This window comes from Canis aureus, chromosome 25 (assembly GCF_053574225.1).
Source record: "Canis aureus isolate CA01 chromosome 25, VMU_Caureus_v.1.0, whole genome shotgun sequence".
NCBI classification, from domain to species: domain Eukaryota; kingdom Metazoa; phylum Chordata; class Mammalia; order Carnivora; family Canidae; genus Canis; species Canis aureus.
The window spans coordinates 2,957,650-2,981,795 of record NC_135635.1 but is presented as its reverse complement, the minus strand read 5'-3'; the positions used below and the strand labels follow the sequence as shown (position 1 = coordinate 2,981,795).

The following is a 24,146-nucleotide window of genomic DNA, read 5'->3' as shown; positions in this document are numbered from 1 at the left end:
AAAAGGATTTCTGCGGGTGGGCAGGGAGGTGGGGAGAGGAATGTGGCCCCTGGAATGAGGGCTGAGTGGGGCTGTGGGGCCTCTTTTGGACAGTTTTGAATACAGAGGAGATTCTTTGCTGCGTGGGGCCTGGCTTGGGTGCTGGGGATATGATAGCATGCTTGTAATTTAAGGTGGCTCTAAAAATGAGCAGGGCCTGGTGGCTGGTGCAGCAGAGTCCTGGGTCCTGGGTCCTGCCTCATGGCTCTTCCCCGCAACAGAGGAGCAGACCCGGTAACCCAGCCCCACCCAGTCAGCCCCCACCCAGTCCCACTCCCCAGCCTTGGCCTGCCTTCCCTGAACAGGCCACTCGGCCACTCCGCATCGGGAGCTGGTGGGGGGCGGCAGGGGGAGAAGGATTTGCTCTGGACAAGGTAGTTCCCTCCCAGGTGTGAGAGAGAAACCTTCCGAGTACTCCCACCCCTAGGACGATGCTTACTGAGGAGGCAGAGGCTTGGAGACTCGGGCCAGAAGAGGGGGGACACTCATGGCTTCCTGGGCCCTGTGGGGAGCCCCTGTGTATTTCCTGCACTAAGCCCTCCTGTGTGGATTGGGGGAAGTCAGACTCCGAGGAGGGAGCAAGGAGAAGAAGGTAACTATGAGTGCCTACTGTGTACAGGGCACCTGCCCAGCTGTTCCATCTCCCGATCACCCGAAAAGGTGGGTCACAGTATCACCCTCGTTTTATGGGTAAGGAAGCCAAGGTCAGAGGGGCCACGTGACTTGCCCTTGGTCACACGGGAGCGCGGGAACAGCTGGATCAGGGAAGCCACCACCCGCCGTGCCCAGCCCTGCCCTCCCACCTCGGGGAATGCCTCCGCCCCCGCTGCGCGCTTGCATGGAAGCTGGGCACCTGCGCGCGGGGTCCCTGGCCCTTGCGGGGTGGCACGCAGGCCAAGCCATCGAGGCGGGGCGGGGCGGGGGGGCGCTCAAGGCTCCGAGGCCCGGGCCCTGTCCTCTTGGCCAGCCCAGGTGCTGTGCGGCTCCGGGCCCCCGCGGGGCCTCTCTGGGCGCCCCTCTCCCGTCTCCTTCCGGGACGCCCCGGGTGACCTTCATAATCCAGCTCCAGGTGTGCTGCCTGGAAGGTGCCAGCAGGCCCCAGGGCCGTCCCGGCCGAGCGCGCCCCCGGCCGCAGCGGGGCGGGTTATGTAACGGGGTGCGCGGGGGGGGGGGGGCGCGGGGCGGGGCGCTCGCGGCTATTCCGGGCGCCGCTATTTTTAGCCCCATTGATGAGGCTGCGTCGGCCGCCGCCGCCGGGATTCCGGAGACGTCAATGGGCGCGCGTCACGGTCCCCGCCCGCCCACCGGGGGAGGCGCGCCCGGGGCTGGGACGGCGGCGCTGGCGGCGCGGGCTGCGGGGGCGGGGGGCGCGGCCGCGGCCGGAACTGCGGGGCGGGGGGCTGCCCGGGGCGGGGGGCTCCGAGCCGCGGCCGCACGAGCGCGCGGCGGCGGCGGCGGACAGGCGGGGCCCCCGCGCCCCCCGGCCCCGGCCCCGGCCCCCCGGCATGGGCGCCCTGCGGTGCGGAGCGGCTCCCCGCGGGCGGTGCGCGGCCCCGGAAGGCGGGGGTGCCGAGGCGAGCGGAGCTCGGCGGCCCAGGTGACGGGGGCCGGGTGGGGGGCGACGGGGTCCCCGGGAGGCCCGGGACGGTGCGGTCTCCGCGAGGGCCGGGAGCCACGCTGGGAGTCCCGGGGTCGGGGCGCAGCGTGTGCGGGGGGGTCCCGCGGGGGTCGGGGTGCAGCTGTGCGGGGGGGGTCCCGCGGGGGTCGGGGTGCAGCTGTGCGGGGGAGCGGGGGGTGCAGCGTGTGCTGGGGGGTCCCGCGGGGGTCGGGGTGCAGCTGTGCGGGGGAGCGGGGGGTGCAGCGTGTGCTGGGGGGTCCCGCGGGGGTCGGGGTGCAGCTGTGCGGGGGGGTTGGGGGGGTGCAGCTGTGCGGGGGGGTCCCGCGGGGGTCGGGGTGCAGCGTGTGCGGTGGGGTCCCGCAGGGGTCGGGGTGCAGCTGTGCGGGGTGCTGGGGGGGTGCAGCTGTGCGGGGGAGCAGGGGGTGCAGCGTGTGCTGGGGGGTCCCGCGGGGGTCGGGGTGCAGCTGTGCGGGGGGGCGGGGGGTGCAGCGTGTGCTGGGGGGTCCCGCGGGGGTCGGGGTGCAGCTGTGCGGGGTGCTGGGGGGTGCAGCGTGTGCGGGGGGGCGGGGGGTGCAGCGTGTGCTGGGGGGTCCCGCGGGGGGTCGGGGTGCAGCTGTGCGGGGGGGCGGGGGGTGCAGCGTGTGCTGGGGGGTCCCGCGGGGGGTCGAGGCGCAGCGTGTGCGGGGGCGGGGGGTGGGGGACTGGTTCCCGGAGGAACCTGCGGGCTCAGAGTCAGCCCCGGGCGCGAGTGTGGCGGCCCAGGCTTTCCAAGGCTTTCTCTCCCGGCCGCGGAGGGTGGGGTTTGGCCCACGGGGCGCTGGAGGTGGCCAGGCCGAGACATTCCTTCCATTTCCCCGCCGGCTGCGGGCGGGGCGGGGGGGGGGGTGGGGGCGATGGGTTCCAGGAGTCCAGGAGTTGGGGAGGGGAGGGACCAGACTTGCCCGGTGCAACCCCATCCTGGGATTGAGTAGAAGAAATCGAACCGGAGAGGGTCAGGTAGAGTCAGGAGCCGACCTGGGGTTAGAAATGCTTCAGAAGAGGCACTTACAGGGCTTTCCAGCGAAGCATTCATTTGGACTTGGGGCTAGTGTTGGGGCACGCAGGGCAAAGGAAGGCCGGGGAGAGGTAGGTGTCTTCACAAAAGCTGTGCCCAAAGGGTGCTGATGGCTCAGGGGGCTGATAACACCCTGGACAGGGGGCTGGGGGGGCGGGCTACAGCCATGGTCCTACACCCACTGCAAGTGAACCTTTAGATCAGTGATTTGGATGAAGACTTAAAAGGGAGGCCGGCTGACTCTTTCTAAAGACCTAGAGCCAAGGGGAATGACAGGTGTACGATAGGATAAAATCAAGATTCCAGATGATGGCAGCCGGGCAGAAGGGTGGACCAAGATGAACAAGATGAATGTGACTGATTATAAATGTTGGGGCCTGTGCTGGAGTGAAGAAAATTAGTTGCAGGAGTTCAGGCCTAGAGCCTGACTCTAAGGGCCAGAGCCTCCCACTTGCTTTCTGGAGTCAGCTGCCTGACAGCTCTGTGCAATCTGAGACCTCTACCCACTAGAGTCGTCCAAGCGGGGAAGAAGGAGGCCTGGCCCTGGGGCTCCCTGGGTCCTAATCCTGGCTTTGTCACTTCCTAGCTGTGTGACCTTCAGCAAGTTGCATAGCATTGTTGCACCTTAGTGTCCCCTCTGGTAAAACTTAGTTCGTTATAATAATCTCTTCCTCGTAGCGTCATGAGGCCGAAATGAGAACGTGCATGTAAAGTGCTTGGTGATGTGTCTAGCGCATGGTGTTCAGTAGGTGTTATCTGCTGTTATATTGTTAATACTAGTAGTGTGCCCGTTTCTGGGGGGCAGGGGGACTTGGCCGATGCAGAGCTTATATCCAGGAAGGCACCAGGGCTGCAGAGGGTCTGCCCACCACATCCTGTGGTGAGGAGAAGTTAAGAGAAGACAAATACTTGGTAGGAAGGAGGAGGAGGTTTGGGGGGGCCTGTGTGGAACTGGGATGCAGGGCTGGGGCTCTAGGAGTCGGGGTCGTAGCCCAGCATAGGGAAGGATCCTCGGACTTTGGATCTGCCGTCGAACAGAAGGGACAGTTCCTTAGCTCCGGTGTCCTTTCCATACCTCCTTCCAGGCAGCTGGCCGGTTCTCTCAGCCTAGTTCTTTTTTGTTTTTAAAGATTTTATTTGTTCATGAGAGACACAGAGAGAGAGGCAGAGACCTAAGCAGAGGGAGAAGCAGGCTCTACTCTGGGAGCCTGATGAGGGACTCGATCCCAGGACCCCGGGATCACGCCCTGCGCCAAAGGCAGACGCTCAGCCACTGAGCCACCCAGGCGCCCCCCGCTCAGCCCGGTTCTGAGGCAGGCATGTGTGAGTCTTCTTCGGCAACATTCCTCAAATATTTCCCAAGTACCTAGTAGTGCTGAGCTGTGTTTGGGAGAGTGAAGACCACAGCGATTAGGACAGATGAGTGAACAGCTCGGCAGCATTAGTCCGCTGCAGCTAATCAAACCAGGGCCATGTGCGGGCGGTGGGGGCCGAGGCTCTCCAAGGAGGTGAAAGAGGACAGGAGGCCTGGCTGCTGAGAAGGAGCTAAGCATACAGACCTCCCGGGCAATGGCCTCGGTGGAGGGGACAGCCAAAGCAAAGGCCCTGCCTGGGGAGAGAAAGCCCGTATGCAGGGGGCACAGCAAGGAGGGGGTGCAAGAGCTGGGTCCCAGGTCTGGCCTGATGCTTCCACACCACTTAGGGGGCATCAGTCTCTTCTCCAAGCCCTAGGCTCGCCCTCTGCACAGGTAACTCGGCCCTAGGCTCGCCCTCTGCACAGGTGACTGACCTGGATTCATTCCCCCATCACAGCCTCCCAGGGCCCAGACATGGGGTTCGTGGCTCACTGCCTGGCTTGCTGAGGCCCTCAGTCGAGGCTTGTGGAGGGAATTTTGATCTGAGACAGGAGATGGCATCAGATATCGGCTCCGAGATGTTAAGAAGCACTTTCTGGGCATGACCAATCCCCGACTCTGGCCCCTATTTCTCAGAGACTGGGGAAGATGAGTGCGGAAGACCTGGGCACTTGGGCGGGCCTGACTGTGGTGGGAGCTGTTGGTCCTTCCTGCCCTTCCTCCTCAGCTGTGGACTGGTAGGGAGAAAAGGGAAGGTTGTGCAGGGGAGCCCTGGGGCCTTATTGCAGGCCTGTTTCCGGGGTACGGGACGATGATGGTGTCACTCTGGGAAGCAGGTGTAGCCTGTGAGCTGAGACAGGTTGGAAGCTGATTTGGCCACCTTTTTTATTTTTATTTTTATTATTTTTTTAAGATTTTGTTTATTTATTCGTGAGAGACACAGAGAGGCAGAGACAGGCAGAGGGAGAAGCAGGCTCCCAGGACCCTGGGATCATGCCTGAGCCACCCAGGTGCCCCCTGATTTTGCCCTCTGTTAGGGTTGGAAGCCCCCCAGATGCTCAAGACTGCTCCCCTGCCTTTCACTCCTGGTGCCTTCACCCCTTGGTCTCCATTTCACGCAGAGGAGCATGGGAGTGCTCATAGCTCTGTTAGAGGAGGATCTGGGTACCATGGTGCAGAGTAGCTCCCTTTAGTCTGTGGACCCTGGGGCAGGGAGGGGTCAGGAGGGCAAGGAAGCCCATTACATCATGTAGCCTCCTCCTTGCACCCTCTACCTGCCAGCATGGGAGCATCTACTTCCCTTTTCCCACGCCTCACATTGCCCCAGAGGGCACCCGGTCCTGCTCTCAGTTTGAGGCTCAGTTGAGAGAGGAGAGGGCTGAATTGGGGTGAGAAAAAGGGAAGGAGAGATGTAGGGCCTGGAGTACTCTGGCTGGAAGGGTGGTGCTCACATTTGGCTCTGGAAGGGGAGACCGGGTGCCCAGAGATGGCTTGGAATAAAACCCAGGGCCTGCGACTGGCTCTGACGTGTCCTCATTTAATTTCTCCTAATAACGATAGTGCTGTTGTACGTGTGTCTGGCGCTCTGCTTTGTCCTTTACACACGTGGACTCATTTTAAGTTCCCCGGCAGCCCCGTGGTTGTTCATTTCGGAGATGTCTATCACCGGTTGGCATTTCCACAGTGGGGGAACCTGGGGCGCAGAGAGGTTCTGCAACTTGCTCAGGATTACAGGTGACAGAGCCAGGACTTGAACGCAGGTGCCGGGGTTCCAGCATCGGGGCCCTTAACCACTTTGCTTCAAGTTGGGCCTTCGTGTTTGGGGCCCAGAGTGGCTTCGCAGAGTTTTTCCTGGGAGTCCCCATTGCTCTGGTTAGGAGTCTGGGCTGCCTGGAGTTGGGGTGATTGAGCCCCTGCCCTGTGGGGTCCTCAGAGACTTTAGGGCCCAATGTGGAGCCCCCTAGGGAGAGAGGGGTATTATTAGCCCTGTCTTCACAGTAGCTCCCTTTTCTCTGCCTACAAAATGCCCTTTTGTGCACGTCAGGGCCAAGTGTTGGACTGAAGCCTCCCCACCCAACGCAGGAGTGGGGAGGACACTGAGGGGCTGGATGCTGGCACGTGTCTCCGTGGCCCTGAGACGGCCCAGATACCGGCAGCAGTTCCTGATCACGTCCCATGTCCCCAAGAACTGTTTGCCTGGGGCTCTGTGTGCCTCCCGGTTCTGCTGCCCAGCCCAGGGCAGTCCTCGGGCTGGCCTGTCGCCTCTCATGGCCTGGGTCCCGCCCCTGTTTCTACTCCTGTGTTTCCTGGCTGTGCTGTCTCTAGGGATTGTCCCTGCTGGCGGGTTCCTCCTCACTCACACTGATTCTCCCTCCGTAGGCTTCCACCATGGACAGAGGCCCGCCCTGGTCCCTCTCTGGTGTCCCAGTTCCTTCTGCCAGACCCTGAAGGCCCAGGGGTCGGTTGACTGTTGTCCGAAGTCTGTTGGCTCATCCAGACTGGTAAGTGCTCTACAGTTGTCTTTTGTACACCTCTGGGGCCCTCAAGCAGGTGGGGCTGGGGGGCAGAGGTGGGTGTGAAGCTGCCGTAAGTGGATGTGGTTTGGGGGATGGAGGGGGAAGCCCTGCAGAGGTGGCAGGCGAGGTGCTGCTCAACTCCGGGAGATCTGATTTCTTTGGTGATGGGGGTGGGGGGTGAGGGGGGATGGAGAGGGGGAAAGCCCAGCTTTCTTAGCAGGATAGGCTGAGGGGCTCTGTCTGGGGGGCATGGGCTGCTGTGGGAGGAGAGGGGCAGGGGTGGGGGTGAATGACGACTGTTACCAAGGCAGCATGTGTCTGGTTCTGATGGGGTGTGGCCGGATGGCTCAAGGCCAGGCTGGGAGTATAGCGGGGCAGGGCGGGCAGGGCGGGCAGGGCGGGCATAGGGGATAGGAAATTGGTTTGTTTCCAGGGCGTACACCAGGGGAGTGCACCGGGGCAAGGCTGGGATCATCTCCTGCAAGAGGGCAGTGACCACCCCCTTCCTCCACGGCAGGTATGGGGAGGTGCTTCTATGCAGGGGGAGGATCTTCCTGACAAAGGGCAGTGCTAGACCCTCCACGATTCACCCAGCAGCCCGGAGCGGGAGAGTCTCAGACTTGTGGCCACGGCCAGAGGGATTCTAGGCCTCTAGTCCACCTTCTCCTCCTATGGATGAAGAAACGGAGTTATAGAGCAGAGAAGTGACTTTTTAAGATCCTATAGTGAGGATGTGTAGAGCAGAGTTTATTTTTTTTTAAATATTTAATTTATTTATTCATGAAAGAGAGAGGGAGCAAGGGGCAGAGACACAGGCAGAGGGAGAAGCAGGTTCCCTGCTAGGAGCCTGATGTGGGACTCGATCCCGGATCCCGGGTACATGCCCTGGGCCAAAGGCAGACGCTCAACTGCTGAGCCACCCAGGCGTCCCTAGAGCAAAGCTTAGAATCAAGTTCTCCCAGAGGCCCAACCTGCTGGTGGACACACGCCTTCCTCGCCTGAGGACACTTCTGGAGAAGGTACAAGCAGATTCAGGGGTGAGGGGTGGAGTGTAGGAATTGAATTTTCACCTGGCCTTTCCTGAGCCATCTCAGATAATAGGATGGGGCCAAGGGCACCACGGTCCTGGTTACCGTGTTTACCTAAGAGAGCTGGAGTTCAGCCTGACACCCGGGCCGGGGACCTGTGATGGCCTTCCTCTTCCCCCAGAACTGTCTCCGTGCCACAGCCCCCTTCAGGCCTTGAGAGATCCCCAGATGAAGTAGGAGCTGGCTCTGTATCTCCCCCAGCGCCCCAGACACCATTGTCTCATGTGGTGTTGGCGTTCAGGGCACAGGGAGTCCCACGGAGGTGGCTGCCAATGGGGGAGGATGGGGTGTCCAGTCGGAGCCTGGGTGGAAGGAGGGGAAGCCCTGGGAAGCAGGGCCTCCTGTTCCAGGGGCTGGGCTGGGTGTGCACCTGGCCGCCCGCTGGCAGCAGGCTCCGTGCCACCGACCTTGGGCTGGGGGCAGGGAGAGGAATTACTGTACGGAGGAGAGGCAGGTGTCCCTGGTCAGCCGGGGATCTGGACCCGGGAGGCACGTGAGTGAAGATGACAGCAGCAGGCCAGATGGCTTCCCCCAGCCCGGCCCCCACCCCTACCTTCCCTCCGGGTACAGAGCGGCCCCCGTGGGCAGAGTGCTTGTGTTCCCCTCGTTGTCTGGGTGATGGTGGTGCCTGAGTGGAACTCCCATGCCATATACACTGCCAAGGCCACCCCGAGGGGCTGCCAGCCGGGGCCCCGTGAGTGCTAGAGCTGTTGGTCTTGTGACGTGGGCACCTGTGTGCCAGGCCCGGGCACGGGCCCAGGGTCACGCTCACGCCGGGGCTCCCGTCAGCTGACTATTTTGGGCTCTTGCTGACCTGGGCCAAAGTCAGGCCTCCGCCAGGAGGGCCCCGAGGCAGCTCCCTCTGTCCCCAGAGGCCGGCTCTGGTTTCGGCTATATAAACAGAGCAGGACATGCTGGCTTGGAGACAGCTCCACGTCCTAAGCCCGCTCAGCTGGTGCATAGCCTTGGCCGGGCAGGCCGGGCTAACCGGGCAGTCCCGTCTGCTCCCGCAGGGCTCCCTGAGGCCGCCAGGAAGAGCCCCTGACCAACCCCGGGATTCTCGCCTGGTGCAGCTGTCCAGGATCTCGGAGAGTCTAAGCAGATCGTGAAGAGATAGCTGGTGAGTCTCAGGGATGGGGAAACTGAGGCACAGGAGCTGAGCTGTGTGGCTCTTGTGCCATTGTGACCATCCGTGTTGTGGTTTCTTTGGCCTTGAGAGGAGGGGGGCGGAGGAGGAAACAGGAAGGGCTGACCTTCCCAGGCAGTGAGAGTAAAGCTTGACCGGAGTTGGGTGGTGGGGGGGAGCTGCCCTTGGGAACTCGCTGTGGTCAAGAGCTGGGAGACAGGGAAGGAGACAGGTGCTGGCATCTCTTCGCCCTCCTTGGAGACTTCCACCGCGCTCTCGGTCCTCCCCTTCTGCTGAGGAGGCACGGGCCTGCTAGGCTGGGGAGGGACGCTGAAGTGGGCTGGGTGTCCCTGGGTGGGGGGCCTCTGCGTGGGTCCCTGAGCAGGGTCCCTGAGCCCCCTTACCCCCTGTTGGTTGGGCCTAGGGGACCTGGCTTCCCGGAGCCCTCAGCCCCTGCCCCGCTCTCCTTGCCTGGCTCCCTCGCTGGTCTTGGTGCCTGCGAAACAGGGCTGGAGCAAGGTCTGGCAAGTCCGCCAACCATCCTGCCACAAACACGCTCCCCGGGCCCGGGGCCAGGGGCTGCAGCCCGGCATGGAATAAGAGGCAGCTCCTGACGTGGGAGGCTCTTGTGCTCTCCTCGGTTCTCAAAAAAAAAAAAAAAAATTTTCCCCCTTTCTGAACGTGAGTCTCTAAATGAATCCAGAGCCTGTGACTAAAAATACTTTAACAATAGGAAAATGCATCAGTCTTTCCGGCTGGGGCTCGTTATCGGAGGGTTTTTATTTTGGAATTTGAAATTTTGCCCAAGGAGGCTGGGTGGAGACCTTGGGCAGGGGCAGGAGAATTTGGTGGGTGGTGATGTTCTGCAAGGTGGTGGGAGGCCCTCCAAGGGTGGAGGAGAGGAGCTGGCCGGGAGCTGAGCAGGCTCGGGGGCACGGAGGAGCCGCGAGGAGGGTGCAGCGGAGGCGTGGGCCGAGCCTTCCCAGAGGCACTCGGTGATCTTGTCTGCGTTTCTCCAGCACCAGCGCTGTCTGGCTCTTCTTCCCAAAGTCTGATCTTACTCTTTCGTGCTGATGCTAATTCCTCCTAGCCCTGGAGGGAGGTGAGGGTCGGACTGAGGCAGCCTGGACTAGAGACAGCCTCCCTGGAGAGGGCCCTGACCTCCTCAACTCACAGGCTTTCTCCAGAGTATTAGTTGAGCACTTGCTGCATACAGAGGCTGGTATTTTCCCGGTGCTGGGTGGAGCCACGTCTCTGGGCACGCTCTCATTTCCTTCCACTCAGCCCTGGAGGGGGAAGAGGTGTGGATGGGGTTACTGGTCTCCATTTCTTGAAGGGGGTGCTGACTCCCGAGTCCAGCTGAAGGTCCTGGTATGGGCCTGCCCACCTGCCCCAGGATCCCAGCTGCGGGGTCCTGGAGTCCGGGGCCCCAGGCACTGCTCCATTTCACTGCTGAGCCTCCCGGTGCCCTTAATGAACTGAGCCCTCCCAGCCCCGGGGAGTGTGGAGCGTCTGCCTTGGGCAGATGAGGAACGGCCTCGGAGAGGGCAAGGGACTGGCCCCAGGTGACACAGCAGGCTTCCCAGCTTCTGGTCACAGATGCCTCTGAGAGCCCCCCATCTTCTGTCCCTGCCAGGGCTGGGGCAGGAAGCGGGGGGGGGGGGGGGGCAGTGGGAATCTGTTTCCATGGAGGTGACGGCACGTGTGGTCGCGGCAGAGCCAGAGCCAGGGCCAGGGCCGAGGGATGAGAGCCAGAGGCCGGGGCCTGACCCAGCTGCTGGCGGGAGGGCCCCTGGGGTGGCAGGCGCTGCTCCCTCGCCCACAGCACAAGTCTTCCTCCCCACTGCTGAGGCAGGAAGAGGAATGACCAGGTCGTGCGGCGGAAGGGGGGACACTCCCGTGGCAGCAGGAGGCAGAGGTCATCCCTGGGCCCACCACGCGGGAAGCGTGTGGAGGCCTGTGGGTGGGGACGGTCTTGGTGAAAGTAGGGCAAGTCCCTGACCGGTGCTGGGGGGCGGGGGTGAGGGCTGGTGCAGGGGTGGGGGTCAGCGTGGGAAAGAGGCCGGGCACTTCCACTTCCTCATTGCCCGTTTACCCACATCCACATCCACCCTCTGGGCTGGTGAACGATGCTGGACGCAGGCTGCCCATCCGGGGCCTGCCCTGGGCTAGTTACTGTTGATGCATGAAGCCGCCCCCCCTGCTGAGGTCGGGGAGCCAGGGCCTTGCTCTCACATTCACACATAGGTGTGAGGGATGAGTCAGCACATTAGTCCCCAGGCCACATTACACTCGCTAGGAGGGGCAGGGGCTCTCAGGAAACATCCAGGGTTGACGGAAGGCATCCTGTGTGAAGACCCCTGTCTAACGGGAGACGATCGCCTCTGCTAACTGTAGTTGTGCCCTGCGTGTGCCCACACACCACCTTCGTGATGGGAAACGGGCACTGTCCTCTGATGCCAGCAACACACACTTGAATGAATCTGTCCTCAATGAATTCCAGCAGCGTTCTGCGTCCGTGTGAATGAATGCGTCTCTCCCATTTAGGCGTGGCTATTTTTGAAACTTTTGTCTTTGAAAATGTAACCTACATCACAGAAAAGTGCACAAATCATAGGTGTGAAATCTTTTTTTTTTTTTTAAGATTTTATTTTTTCATCCATGAGAGACACAGAGAGAAAGGCAGAGTCACAGGCAGAGGGAGACGCAGGCTCCCTGCAGGGAGCCCGATGCAGGACTCGATCCCGGGACCCTGGAACCCCAGGACCATGACTTGAGCCAAAGGCAGATGCTCAACCGCTGAGCCCCCTAGGCGCCCCCCATAGTGTGAAATCTTAAGAGGACAGTGGGATGACTTTTCCCGGGTGAACACATCTGGCTGATCCTTGCCCTGGTTGGAAACTGGAATGCTTCCGGTCCGACCAAAGACCCCATCATAGGTGCTGCTGTTTCCAAATACAGACTGTGTGTGTGTGTGTGTGTGTGTGTGCGTGTGTGTGCGTGCGTGTGCTTGCACACACTTGGATCTGTGTACACTAGGAAGAGCCAAGGCCCAGCAGGCCAGAAGCCACTGTCTGCAGTCCAGAGTGGATCCATGGGCTCAGCACAGGCTTTGGGGGTCAGGGCACCTATATTTGCGTCCTGCCCCCGAGCCTCCATCTCCTCGTTGATAAAATTTGGGTCACAATTCTAAACCTGAAAGGTGGGGGGAGGAATTGACAGGAAGAAACCCTGTGCAGTGCCATGGACTGAGGTCTGACCCTCGAGGTATTCCCCATAATCCCCTTCACCTGTGAGAAGGTGCCTATTATGAAGAGTTAGGCTGGGGAAGGGGGATGGCCTGAAGTCTTGGAGGAGGAGCAGGATTAGAGCAGGAGGGAGGAAGAGGGGTCACTATGAGTGGTGAGAAGTTTCACCCCAAGGTCCTTTTAGGGGAGCAGCAGGGAGCTAGAGGTAATGAGAACACTGGTGCGCTGGGCCAGGCTGTGCTGTGGGAGGCGGGCGGGGACTGTCGTCTCATCTCCCACATGACCTCGTCTCTCCCCGCGCCTCTTGGGCTGTCATGGCCCTGCCTTGCCTTCTAGTCCTTCCCTCTAGTTTTGAATCTCTCCCATCATTACCCCTTTGGTCATTACCTGTCCCTCCCACCCCACACCTCACCCCACAAGGGGCTGTTCACCCTGACCTCGCTCTTGGGGACTGGACTGGGGGACCCCTTGGGAGGCTAAGACCAGCTTAGGCTCCAGGCTTGCCAGGGTCTGCCTTCATTGAGCCTGTCCCCAGAGTTGCACCTTAGCCAGATTCCCCCTCAGAGCTCCAGGATGCCCTGGAGGGCATCTGTCCCACAGGGATGAGACCCAGGGTCCCAAAACCCCTCTTGCCTCAAGCTGGTGCTCCACAGGAGTGAATTTTCACCACTGAAGGGGTGGCCCTGGCTGTGCTCCCACAGAGGGACTCTGCCTTTTTTTTCCTTAGTTGCTTATTTCCAGAGCATAGTGTAGACAGAGCCCGCAGCATCCCTGCCTCCACGAACATGGCCAAGTGGTGGCTGTGGTTGTCTTCCCCTCCATCTGCCTTTGGGGCAGTGAGAATGCAGCCTCCAAACCTGTAGTATCCCGGGGACGTGGGGCCTGGGCTGCAGGCACACATCTGAAGGCTGATGCTGAGATCTGGAGATTTAGGCCAGGCCCTGGGGCAGCTCCTCGCCACGCTTAGTTCCCTGGGGCTCCCGGGTGGGCTGGCCACAGATTGGTCCAGCTGCCCCGTAATACACCTGTTTAGCTGGTGCGGGATGGTGGGAACATTGACTTGGCTAATCATGTTTTGCTAACATTGGGATTTTTTGTTTTGCTTTTTTGTTTGTTTGTTTTTTGAGAAAGGCCCTGCTGGGGTGGAGGGAGGCATCCCAGGGTGGGGTGACAGGCTAGATGGGAAGCCAGCCCATGATGTGGCTGGGGCTAGCTTCCCCAGCCCAAACTTGCTATATACTTCTGAGCAAGGCATGGCTCCTCTGGGAATCATTGGGTCCTAATCTGAAAATAGGATGATGTGAATTATATTGGGGGGCAGCCCGGGTGGCTCAGTGGTTTAGCCTTGCCTTCAGCCCAGGGCCTGATCCCAGAGACCCAGGATCAAGTCCCACGTCAGGCTCCCTGCATGGAGCCTGCTTCTCCCTCTGCCTGTGTCTCTGCCCCCCCACCCCCGTGTCTCTCATGAATAAATAAACAAAATCTTAAAAAAAAAATTTATATTGGCAGTTTTCTATTTTTTTTAAATTATTTTCTTTCTCTTTAAATCCCTATTTTAAAAAAAGATTTATTTATTTTAGAGAGAGAGGGAGCACGAGCCAAAGGAGGGGCAGAGGAGAGGGGGAAAGAGAAGCAGACCCCCACTGAGCACGGAGCCCCACCCCCACCCACCCCCATGGGGTTCCATCTCACGACCCTGAGATCCCTAGATCCCTGAGAGATCCCTGAAATCCGGGACCTGAGCTGAAATCGAGTCAGACCCTTAACTGAGCGAGCCACCCAGGTGCCCCATATTTGCAGTTTTAAAGCCTTTTTGTTTTTTTCTTTCTTTGGAATCTCTTTTCCAAGCAAAATCTATGCAAAAACCCAACACAAAGAAAAATAAAACTTTGGTGTGGAAGTGGAGTGTGGATCTTGGATAGGCCCCGGTGCATTATTCGGCCCACGCTTCACCTCCGCCCAGATGGCCCTGAAGGGTCTTCGGATGATGGTTTGGGAAAGACCAGAGCTTTCCGAAGACTGGTCCATGTTGAGACTGTATGCTGAAGTGGGGGAGCTGTGGCAAGTTCTGACCAGATCCCTGAGTGAGATTGCTGTTGCATGAGACTGCTCCGCTGGTGGGGAGGGGGCGTTTGGGAAGAGGAGACAAGCTGGTCTAAGGGGCCATTTCCTTACTGGTTGTGGGCAAGGAGAAGTGGAGGTCACTGGCCTCACTCAGCGGGCCTGCTGTCCTGCACCAGTGAGGCGTGGGCTGTGGCTGGCAGTAGGAACGGGGATCCGAGAGACGTTCCAAGATAGAATTTCAAGAAAAAATGAGAAGTTGCTTGTGGGGCATCAGGAGCAGAGATGGGGCAGTGGGCAGAGGGGGTACAGCGAGGACAAGCTCTGTGGGCACCGCATGAGGTTCGAGATGCTGGCCGGACCTTTGGGCAGCAGGAGAGGCTGGAAACTAGGGTGTGGGAAACCCAACCCGAGAGGTGAGAGTGGAAGTGAGGAGGAACAGGAAGTGCCTCAAGGCTAGGGGGAAGTGCTGTCGGGTGGCCAGATGAGGTGAGAGTAGGGCCATCAGCGCAGGCGCAGTGGAAGCAGGAACTCTTCGAGCTGACTTGCGGGGAGAAGGGGACCGGGTGGGACCCCAGTGTTTGGGGGGGGTGTCTCTTCTTGTAAACGTTAGCACTCCTTCCCCTCTCTCTCTTACTTAGCAGGTGCAGGCTCCCCAGGTTCAGGGGTGGAATGGGGGTGTCGAGGTGACAACCAGACCAGGGAGGCCTCCAGGTGGCTGCAGTGCGGCCTGTGCCCGATCCATCGATGCAGCCCTGGCCATCCCTTCTGGCTTCATGGGGCAGGTCGAGGCTACCCTCTCCACAGGTGGTCAGGGGAGGGCGTGAGAAGATCCCCTAGAGATGCAGTGAGAGGCCCTGGGGCTGGGGGGGGGGGGGCCAGCGTGTGCCACCACCTCGCCCTGTGACCTTGAGCAAGTGCCATCATTTCTCCGAGCTTGTTTATTTATAAAATGGGGAAAAAGAGTCGGCACAAATTGGACCAGATTTCTCAGGCCCCGCCCGGTTCTGAAATTCGGTCATTTCCCAGCTGCAGCGCACCCACCCTGGAAGGGACTGGGAAGCGATCAGGGCCAGCGCGTGGAGCGGGGCCCACCGGCCAACGCCTGCCCTCGGAAGGTGCCCTGCGTGGGAGAGTAGGGGGCGGAGGCAAGCGGGAGGGGGGGCTCGAGGCTCAGACGACCCGGTGACCCTGCTGCTGGGGAGTAAGTGGCCGCGCTGCGCCGCGGGCTGGAGGGGCGCAGGCTGCGGGGCGGGGGGGGCACGGGGTGCGCCCCGAGGTGCGCCCCAGGCCTCCGGGGAGGCTGCGCGGCTGCGAAGGCGGAGCAGCGGGCGCTGCAGGGAGCTCAGCCCGGGGAAGCCCCGCGGCCGCGGCTCTAGAGCGCCCCCTCCTCGGGGTGGCGCGGCCCGGGGCGCGCGGGGCGGGGGGAGCCTCGGGAGTCCGCGAGCTGCTATTTTTAGCGGGCGCGGCGGGCGCGCGGGGACTATTTATAGATCAAACAATCCGCGCTCCCTGCGTCAATGGAACCCCGCGTGCGTCACGCGCGCAGACATTCCAGCCTCTCGCCCCGCCCCCCGGGCTCCCCGGCCCGCGCCTCCCCCCGCCGCCTCCCGCCGGAACCGCGCCGCCCCCCGCGCCCTTGTATGGCCACAGCTCGCCGGGCCGCGTGCGTCAGTGGCGCCCCCGCCCCTCGCCGTGCGTCACGGAGCGCTTAAGAGGAGGGTCGGGCTGCGCCGGGGAGCCCCAGCGGCACAGGCTGCGGAGCCCGGAGCGCGCGGCCGGGAGCGCACACGCGGGACGGGCGGGCGGAGCGGAGCCGCCGGGTAGGTGCCCCGCGGGGAGCGTGCGCCCCAGCCCCGGCTTTCGGGGGTGTTGCATGGGGGAGACGGCCGTCCGCGCGGGCAGAAAGGATGTTGTGGGGTCGGCGTGCAGGGGCGCGGGCGCTGGGTGCAGCCCGGGCGTCGGGGGGAGCGCTTGCAGCGGGGGCGCGACCCGGGCCGCACTCCAGCCCCCGGGCGCCCGAGAGGTGCAAGGTGGAAGCCAGGTGGAAGCCGCGGGGTGGGGGGGTGGAGTTGGAGTTGGCACCGGGAGTGGGGACTTGCTGGGGACGAGGCTGCCTGTGGTTCAGCGCCCCCCCCCACTTGGGTGCCCGAGTGGCCCAGGGCGCCCCGGACCGAGGTGCTGATGGGCTCTCGGTACAGTGGGGCGGGGTGTGTGTGTGTGTGTATGGGGGGGAAGATCCCCAGAACTTGAGTTGCAAGGATCCGCGGGACTCCTGCCAGCTCTGGGTTTCCAAAAGGGTCTCCTTCCTCCCCGGCTGGTCGGCCTCCTCCCCCCCCCTCCTCGTTCCTTTAGTTGTTTTCTTAACACGTTAGAGGCTGTGGCTTAGTTTGCAGGGATCCCCGAAGTTGGTGCCTGAGCGGTGTTAGGAGACTTCTGGATTGCTGGAGGAAGTGGCCAGCATGGGGGGCTTGGCTGAGCTGTGGAGGGGGGCTGATGGTGTTCCACTCAGTCTTCTTAGAGGCAGGGTCTGGGAAGCACCGGGAAGATTGGTTAAGAGGTGTCTTGGATCCTGTGGGGCGTGGGGGCGGGTGCGGACAGAGGAGAGAGAGAGAGAGAGGTGTGGAAATCTTGGTCCTTGGGGATCCCGAGTGAGAATTGCTCATGTTGGAGTCCCTGGTGTAGTACCTGAAGGACACCCCTCACAGCCCCACAGCCCGGTCACACCCGTGCCCCCCTCCCCCCAGTCCCCGTTGGATCCTACAGGTAGGGTGCAGCCCGCAGCTTGTTCAGCATAACAGGTGCAAACCACATTGTTGCCAGGACCTGCCTGAAGCCGGATCCTCCCTGTTCCCTCCTCCAGCCCCGCCTCTTCCTCCTCCCTGGGGGACTGCTTCTCCCCCACCCCCTTGACGCTGGATGCAGGTCCATATCTGCTGTAGTTAAGTACCTGCGCCGAGGGGGGTGGAGGGGGAGGACAGGTTGGTGGGGGTTGATCCGGATGTGGGATGTCCAAGTGGAGAAACAGGATTTGAATAAGGCTGGAACACCCAGCCTTATTCCAGGTGGCTGCTACCTCTTCTCCACCCCAAACCCATCCCTGCCCCGGCTGTCCTAGCGCAGGGAGACGTGGCCACTCTTATCTCTTGCAGGTGCCGCGTATGCCTGCGGGCGGGCGGGTGGGCACTACCGGGTGGCTGGTGCAGAGCTTGAGGGGCTGTGTGGCCCCCGGCCGGTTGTGGCAGTGTCAGGCCAGGGGTGCGTCGCCCGTGGAGGTGGGAGAGGGCTGGACCCAGACGATACCCCCCCGCCCCCCGCCCCGGGCTCTTGGCCAGGAGGTGGTGCCAGCCTTTGCCCCCTCTCTCTGTTCCCTTGATCGTGGCACTCTGTGTTCCAGCTTGCTTTCTTGCCCCCCCCCCCCCCCCCCGGCCCTGGCTGGGAGGGCCAGAGCCGTGCAGACCCCAGGGGTGGACATGGGATGGGAACCCGTCCCGGGGCCGCCTCTGCGCTAGTTTGCCATGGGTCTGCAAACTTGAGGATCTCCTTCTAAGTGGTGTTGTCTCTGCCCCTTCAGGCCGCTCATGATTGAGGGTGTAACCAACCCTCTTTGCCTGAGCGCCTGGGTTATTCAGGGCCCAGAAACTCCTTCGTGGAGGGACCCAGGCGGGGGCAGGATGGCTTCCATCTGCCCACCTCCCGCCAACAGGCTCCTCCCTGTATGGCCACCTCGAGTCTGCTGGACTCAGAGTTCTCTTATAAAACTAACAAGAGGCGATGCTTTGGGGGTAGCAGAGAAATTCTTCTTAGGGACTGTCCATTCTCCTGGAAGTCTAGGGGGCCTGTTCTCTCCTCCTTCCTGCCCCTATTCGGCTTCCCTCCGGCGTACAGCCTTTAAAGGTCTGGAGCCCGGCTACTTGATCCCCTGGGGAACTGGGGATTGCTGAGGAGGGCCGGGGCTCCCTTCCTTTTTGCCTTTGGGAGCATCCCAGGCGGTGCCGAGTGGGTGCCCATCCCCAGATGGCAGGACTGGGGTGCGCGTGGGAGCTGCAGCCTTTGTTCAGTGTGTCGGGTGGGGGCAGGGATGGGGGACAGGCTCGGGGCTGCTTAGGCCTCTTGCTTAGCAGCTGGGCCATCAGTCTCGACTCCTCTTCCATTTTCAGGATGTCCTTCCCAGGCACCGTGGGGGGAGGAGGAGAGGGGGCTTTGCAAAGGCTGGGCTGTGCCTGGGAATATTCCCAGAAGTGCCAGGTTGGAGAAATGACATACCTTCACCCAGAGAGTGGGCTAAGTAAGGCTTTGCCTGGCTGCCTCTCCCACCCACCCTTCTTCCAGCCCCTGCCCACGCCTTACCCGGTGCGGGAGGGCAGGGGGCTGAAGGAACACAGCTTCCCCCTGTTCCAGCAGAGAAATGCTGGCTAGATGCCTTCCCTAGGGTTCCCAGGCTGACCGGGGTGTGGCTGGCCTTCCAGCTGAGCCCACTCCTGCTGGGCCACTGCCCGGGGGCTTTGTGACATGAGGGTTGAGATGGCACTCCGGCTGCGGACCAGGGTTTCTGGGTTCTCTGCTGGGCCATGGTGCCCTGCGTCTGGCTGGGACTCCTGCCACCTGGCTGCTCAGGGACCTAAGAGGTCAGGCTTCAGGCTTCTCTCGCTGACTCTCACTCCCCCCAATCTTGGTCTCCTCCCCCTGCAGAGATGCCCTGTATCCAAGCCCAATATGGGACACCAGCACCAAGCCCAGGACCCCGAGACCACCTGGCAAGCGACCCCCTGACCCCCGAGCTCAGCAAGCCCACCATGGACCTGGCCAGCCCTGAGGCAGCCCCCACCGCCCCCACGGCCCTGCCCAGCTTCAGCACTTTCATGGACGGCTACACGGGGGAGTTTGACACCTTCCTGTACCAGCTGCCGGGAACGGCCCAGCCATGCTCTTCGGCCTCCTCTTCGGCCTCCTCCACGTCCTCCTCCTCGGCCACCTCCCCCGCCTCTGCTTCCTTCAAGTTTGAGGACTTCCAGGTGTACGGCTGCTACCCTGGCCCCCTGAGCGGTCCCCTGGACGAGACCCTGTCCTCCAGCGGTTCCGACTACTACGGCAGCCCCTGCTCAGCGCCGTCCCCGTCCACGCCCAGCTTCCAGCCACCCCAGCTCTCTCCCTGGGATGGCTCGTTCGGCCCCTTCTCACCCAGCCAGACGTACGAAGGCCTGCGGGCATGGACAGAGCAACTGCCCAAGGCTTCTGGGCACCCCCAGCCGCCCGCCTTTTTTTCCTTCAGCCCCCCTACTGGTCCCAGTCCCAGCCTTGCCCAGAGCCCCTTGAAGCTGTTCCCCTCACAGGCCACCTGCCAGCTGGGGGAGAGAGAAAGTTATTCCATATCCACGGCTTTCCCGGGCCTGGCGCCCACTTCTCCACACCTCGACGGCCCAGGGATGCTGGACGCACCGGTGCCTTCGGCCAAGGCCCGGAGCGGGGCCCCCAGTGGAAGCGAGGGCCGCTGTGCCGTGTGTGGGGACAACGCTTCGTGCCAGCATTACGGCGTCCGCACCTGCGAGGGCTGTAAGGGCTTCTTCAAGGTACTGGGCTGCCCTGGCTGCGGCTTTTTGTGGGAAGCGGGCAAGGCCGGTCTCTTTTCCCAGCAGGTTGTCTCTGTGGCAGCCTCCCTGGGGTTCTCTTCCCAACTAGTCCTGCCCTTCAGGAAGGGGTCACCTCTGCAGGTGGGCCACCCTCCTGGGGACCCACAGATGGCAGCGGGCTGCCTGTAGAGGGGTGGTGACACGTGGGCGAGGGTGCAGGCTGCGGGGGTGCCCCCGGGAGGGTACATTCGAAAGGCCAGCCTCTGGTTTCCCTTTGCCCGTCCTCCCCCAACCCAAGGTCCTGGTGAGAAGGGGGCCCCAGGCACTCATGTTCCTGGCGTGAGATAAAAGGATCCGGGAAGAGGGCTGGGGGTGGACTAGGGAACAGGCCGTATGTTTGTCCCAGCTCTGGGTGCCTGCTCAGCTTCCCGTCCCCACCCCCTACCCCTCCTCTGTCCTCGCTTGTCTGTCCCGGAAAAGGCACGTTGAGAAGTCCAGATACCTGGGCTGCCAGGGAGCCCCGAACCCCTGGCCCCTGATCTTGTGTCCTGGAGGGGAGGGGGGTCTCCCTCCTTCGGCAAAAACCTCCCCCAGTGTCCCCAAGATTTTCTCCTTCCTCCCCCCCCACCCCCCGCCATCTCTCCCTCCCCTGCCACCCAAATGTTAGAAAAATAGCTGTGAACAGAGGGTGCTTTTGTCTGGGATGGCAGCAGGATCTGGACAGTCCCCTCCCCTGCCCCCCCCCCCCGCCCGACTCTGACAGCCTGTTCCCTGTTGCCCCCCCATCCAGCGCACAGTACAGAAAAACGCCAAGTACATCTGCCTGGCTAACAAGGACTGCCCTGTGGACAAGAGGCGGCGAAACCGCTGCCAGTTCTGTCGCTTCCAGAAGTGCCTGGCCGTAGGCATGGTGAAGGAAGGTGGGTGGCTGGATGGGCTGGCCGGACAGAGGCAGGCCTGAGGGGGGCAGGGAGGCCGTCCCAAGACATCTGTCCTGGTGGGCCGCGGTGGATGGCATGATCTGACCTTACCTGCCTGCACTCCACCTCTGGTCCACCTGCCTGGCTCATCGGGGGCGGGAGGGTGCTCTCTATAGGGTCTCAGGGGCTCTAGGTCCTTAGGCTCCAAGGGACCTCGAGCATTGATGCACAGAACCTGAGTGGAGAGTCCCTTCCCTGGACCCCTTCCTCCCTTCCTTAGCCCTGCCCGTTTCTCTGCAGTTGTCCGGACAGACAGCCTGAAGGGGCGGCGGGGTCGGCTCCCTTCGAAGCCCAAGCAGCCCCCGGACGCCTCCCCTGCCAACCTCCTCACGTCCCTGGTCAGGGCACACCTGGACTCCGGGCCCAGCACAGCCAAACTGGACTACTCCAAGGTGAGGCCCGGCGCGCTCCACACCTAGGGCCTTGGTGCACACTGCACGCGGGCCCCGCCCCAGGCCAACAGGTCGGGGAGAGCGGAGCCCCCTTTGGGCTGCTTGGCTGGAACAGTGCACCCCCCTTAGGTGGGCGGCCAGTTAGAAAAATGTGCTGCTTCCAGCAGCCTCAGCCCCGGGTTGGTGTCTGAGAATTGGCGAGCAGGAGCAGGGACTGAACCTCGGTTCCTCTCTCGCCGCTTCTCCCCGCCCCCCGGGATCTGGTGATCATCCGAGTGGGGGACGGGGCTGTACGAGGGGGCCTCGGTGCAGGGCCCTTCACGTGGCGGTGCTGACCCCGCCCGACCACCTCAGTTCCAGGAGCTGGTACTGCCCCACTTCGGGAAGGAAGATGCCGGGGACGTGCAGCAGTTCTACGACCTGCTTTCGGGTTCCCTGGAGGTCATCCGCAAGTGGGCCGAGAAGATCCCCGGCTTTGCCGAGCTGTCCCCGGGTGACCAGGACCTGCTGCTGGAGTCGGCCTTCCTGGAGCTCTTCATCCTCCGCCTGGCCTACCGGTGAGTTGCCGTTGCACGCTCAGCCCCTCGCCTGCTGCCCTGTCCTCGGGCCCCCCCACCGCCCTGACCCACATCTGCATCATCCCTCCCCGCCAGCTCGAAGCCGGCCGAGGGGAAGCTCATCTTCTGCTCGGGCCTGGTGCTCCACCGGCTGCAGTGCGCCCGCGGCTTTGGCGACTGGATCGACAGCATTCTGGCCTTCTCTCGGTCCCTGCACGGCCTGGTGGTGGACGTCCCTGCCTTCGCCTGCCTCTCGGCGCTCGTCCTCATCACAGGTGAGTGGCCAGTGGGGAGCTGGGGAGGGTGTGAGGGCCCGGCATCTGGCACTTCGGGGGGCGGGGGGGCCCACATTTCGGAGTGAGGGCGCCCAGATGCGGAGAGGGGCAAGCATTCGCTCAGAGTGACACAGCTAGGAGGCAGCAGAGCCAGGGTCCAGGCCCCGCAGCATCTGACCGCAAAGCCCAAGGCAGTCTGTGAATCATCCCCTGCCCTCCAGGATGCACCCTGCGTAGCTGTCGTGTGGGGCCTGGGGTTTTGGGTTTGTTTTTAAAATCTTCTGAATTATGTCACATGCAGGAGAGCTTATGGATGCTAAACCTTGGTGAGCTCAGCACACCCACGTAGCCAGCACCTAGACCAGGAAACAGAACCCCACCTTGTACCTATCCCCTTAGTGTCATCAGCTCCCCCAAGGGTAACTGTTGCCCTGACCTCCAGCAGCATAGGTTACCTGTGCCTGTTGGTTACTTTATGCAAGTACAGTTACTCAGGACACAATTTTTTGGTGTTAAGTGAAGAGGTTTTCAGATCTTTTTTTTTTCTTTTAATTTTTTTTAAAGCCCCCGAATCTGCACCCATTTCCCTTTCCACTTAAATTCCACAGAGGACCCAGCCAATATAGTACAAAATCCGGGGCACTTTGGGCTGAAGGAGTGGTGGGTTTTGGAATCAGCTTTCCGTGGAGGTGACCTCTAAACCATACTGCTCGGCTCCAGGGCTTCTCAGAACCAACAGGGAGAGAACCACTGGCCAAGGCAGAAAACCTGGTTAGGGATTTAGTTCGTTTGAGTGACCTTGGGCCAGTCATTTAACCTCTTAGGGCCTCAGTTTCTCATTTGGAAGATGAGGATAACGAGTACGACTGCCTGTCGAGACCACTGGACTTCCAGTGGGGCCTGAATACGGCTCCTGCGGGAACTTGCTTTTGCAGAGCGCAGGGGAGTGTGAGGGATGGCCAGTGGGGACAGTTCTCAGGCAGGGAGCAAGTGGGGCGAGGCGGGGTCTTGAGGTGCGGGAGTGGCTGTTCCTCTGGCAGGTGGCTGACCTGCCCCTTCCCCTCTGTGCCCCCCTAGACCGGCACGGGCTGCAGGAGCCAAGGCGGGTGGAGGAGCTGCAAAATCGCATCGCCAGCTGCCTGAAGGAGCACGTCTCGGCCGTGGCGGGCGAACCGCAGCCGGCCAGCTGCCTGTCACGCCTGCTGGGCAAGCTCCCCGAGCTGCGGACCCTGTGCACCCAGGGCTTGCAACGCATCTTCTACCTCAAGCTGGAGGACTTGGTGCCCCCTCCGCCCATTGTCGACAAGATCTTTATGGACACACTGCCCTTCTGACCCCAGCCCAGGAACACGCGTGCGCCGTGAATGCACGCTCCTACACCACCCCACGTGCCTTTAGCCCATGGCCCACGGACCCTCAGAGCACCCCCAGCCTGGGCTTGAGCCGCAGACCAGCCGGCCTCCGCCCTTGTACTGGGTGGTTGGCAGGGAGCTCACGCCCTGGGGGAGGGGGATGCATTCATGGGGGTGACCCCTACTACTTGTCTTAGCCCCCAGCCCAGCCCTGGCCTTCATGTTTTTGTAAGATAAACCGTTTTTAACACACACCGCCGTGCTGTAAATAAGCCAGATGCTGCTGTAAATATAGGAAGGAAGAGGCCGAGATGGGAGTGGGGGCTCGGAGGGAGGGGCGGCCCCCACCAGCCCGGGCAAGCCTCTCCCGCCTCCTTGCACCTGCTCTCTCTTCCCACCCTCTTTCCACATGTACATAACCTTACTCTACAAAGAAGACAAATGACAGATTCTGACATTTATATTTGTGTATTTTCCTGGATTTATAGTATGTGACTTTTCTGATTAATATATTTAATATATTGAATAAAAAATAGGCCTGTAGCTGAAATCGGGAGCCTGTCTATCTCTGACACCTTCCCCCACACCACAGCTCCCTGCCCCCCGCCCCCTGTCCCCCATAATTACCGAAGAGACAGAAATAACTCTAGGTAAGTCGTGGATATTACCAACCTGAGCTAACAGGCCTCAGTTTACTCTTCTGTAAGAGGTGGATAATAATGACACCCACTCCTTGGGGGCGTTACACAGAGCGCTCAGACTAGTCTCGAATGTGCGGAGAGCCTTGGATAAGCCCCCGCCTCGTGGATGGGGCCTGCAGCAGAGCCCAGCTGGCTGAGGGACGAGAGCACCACTCTGGGGTCACGGTCTCTGATTGGGCTTCTACATCTGCAAAACGGCGAGGGGCAGTGCCTA

At 61.7% G+C, this 24,146-nt stretch overlaps 1 protein-coding gene across 6 annotated transcripts; it reads left to right on the top strand.

The window, feature by feature from the left end:
- The first annotated feature begins 1,617 nt into the window (after positions 1-1,617).
- Positions 1,618-23,781, top strand: NR4A1 (nuclear receptor subfamily 4 group A member 1). Of its 6 annotated transcripts, XM_077869970.1 has the most exons (10): positions 1,618-1,636; positions 6,446-6,567; positions 7,016-7,099; positions 8,684-8,790; positions 18,798-19,675; positions 20,466-20,595; positions 20,896-21,047; positions 21,402-21,604; positions 21,701-21,879; positions 22,957-23,781. In XM_077869970.1, the coding sequence occupies exons 5-10, from the start codon at positions 18,800-18,802 to the stop codon at positions 23,211-23,213; spliced, it is 1,797 nt and encodes a 598-aa protein (XP_077726096.1). In that variant the 5' UTR covers positions 1,618-1,636; positions 6,446-6,567; positions 7,016-7,099; positions 8,684-8,790; positions 18,798-18,799; the 3' UTR covers positions 23,214-23,781. The 6 variants fall into 6 exon arrangements, with proteins under 6 accessions (XP_077726096.1, XP_077726100.1, XP_077726098.1 ...); XM_077869974.1 differs by lacking the exon at positions 7,016-7,099 and having other exon boundaries at positions 1,620-1,636; XM_077869972.1 differs by lacking the exons at positions 1,618-1,636; positions 6,446-6,567; positions 7,016-7,099 and adding an exon at positions 7,147-7,601.
- The last annotated feature ends 365 nt before the right edge of the window (positions 23,782-24,146 follow it).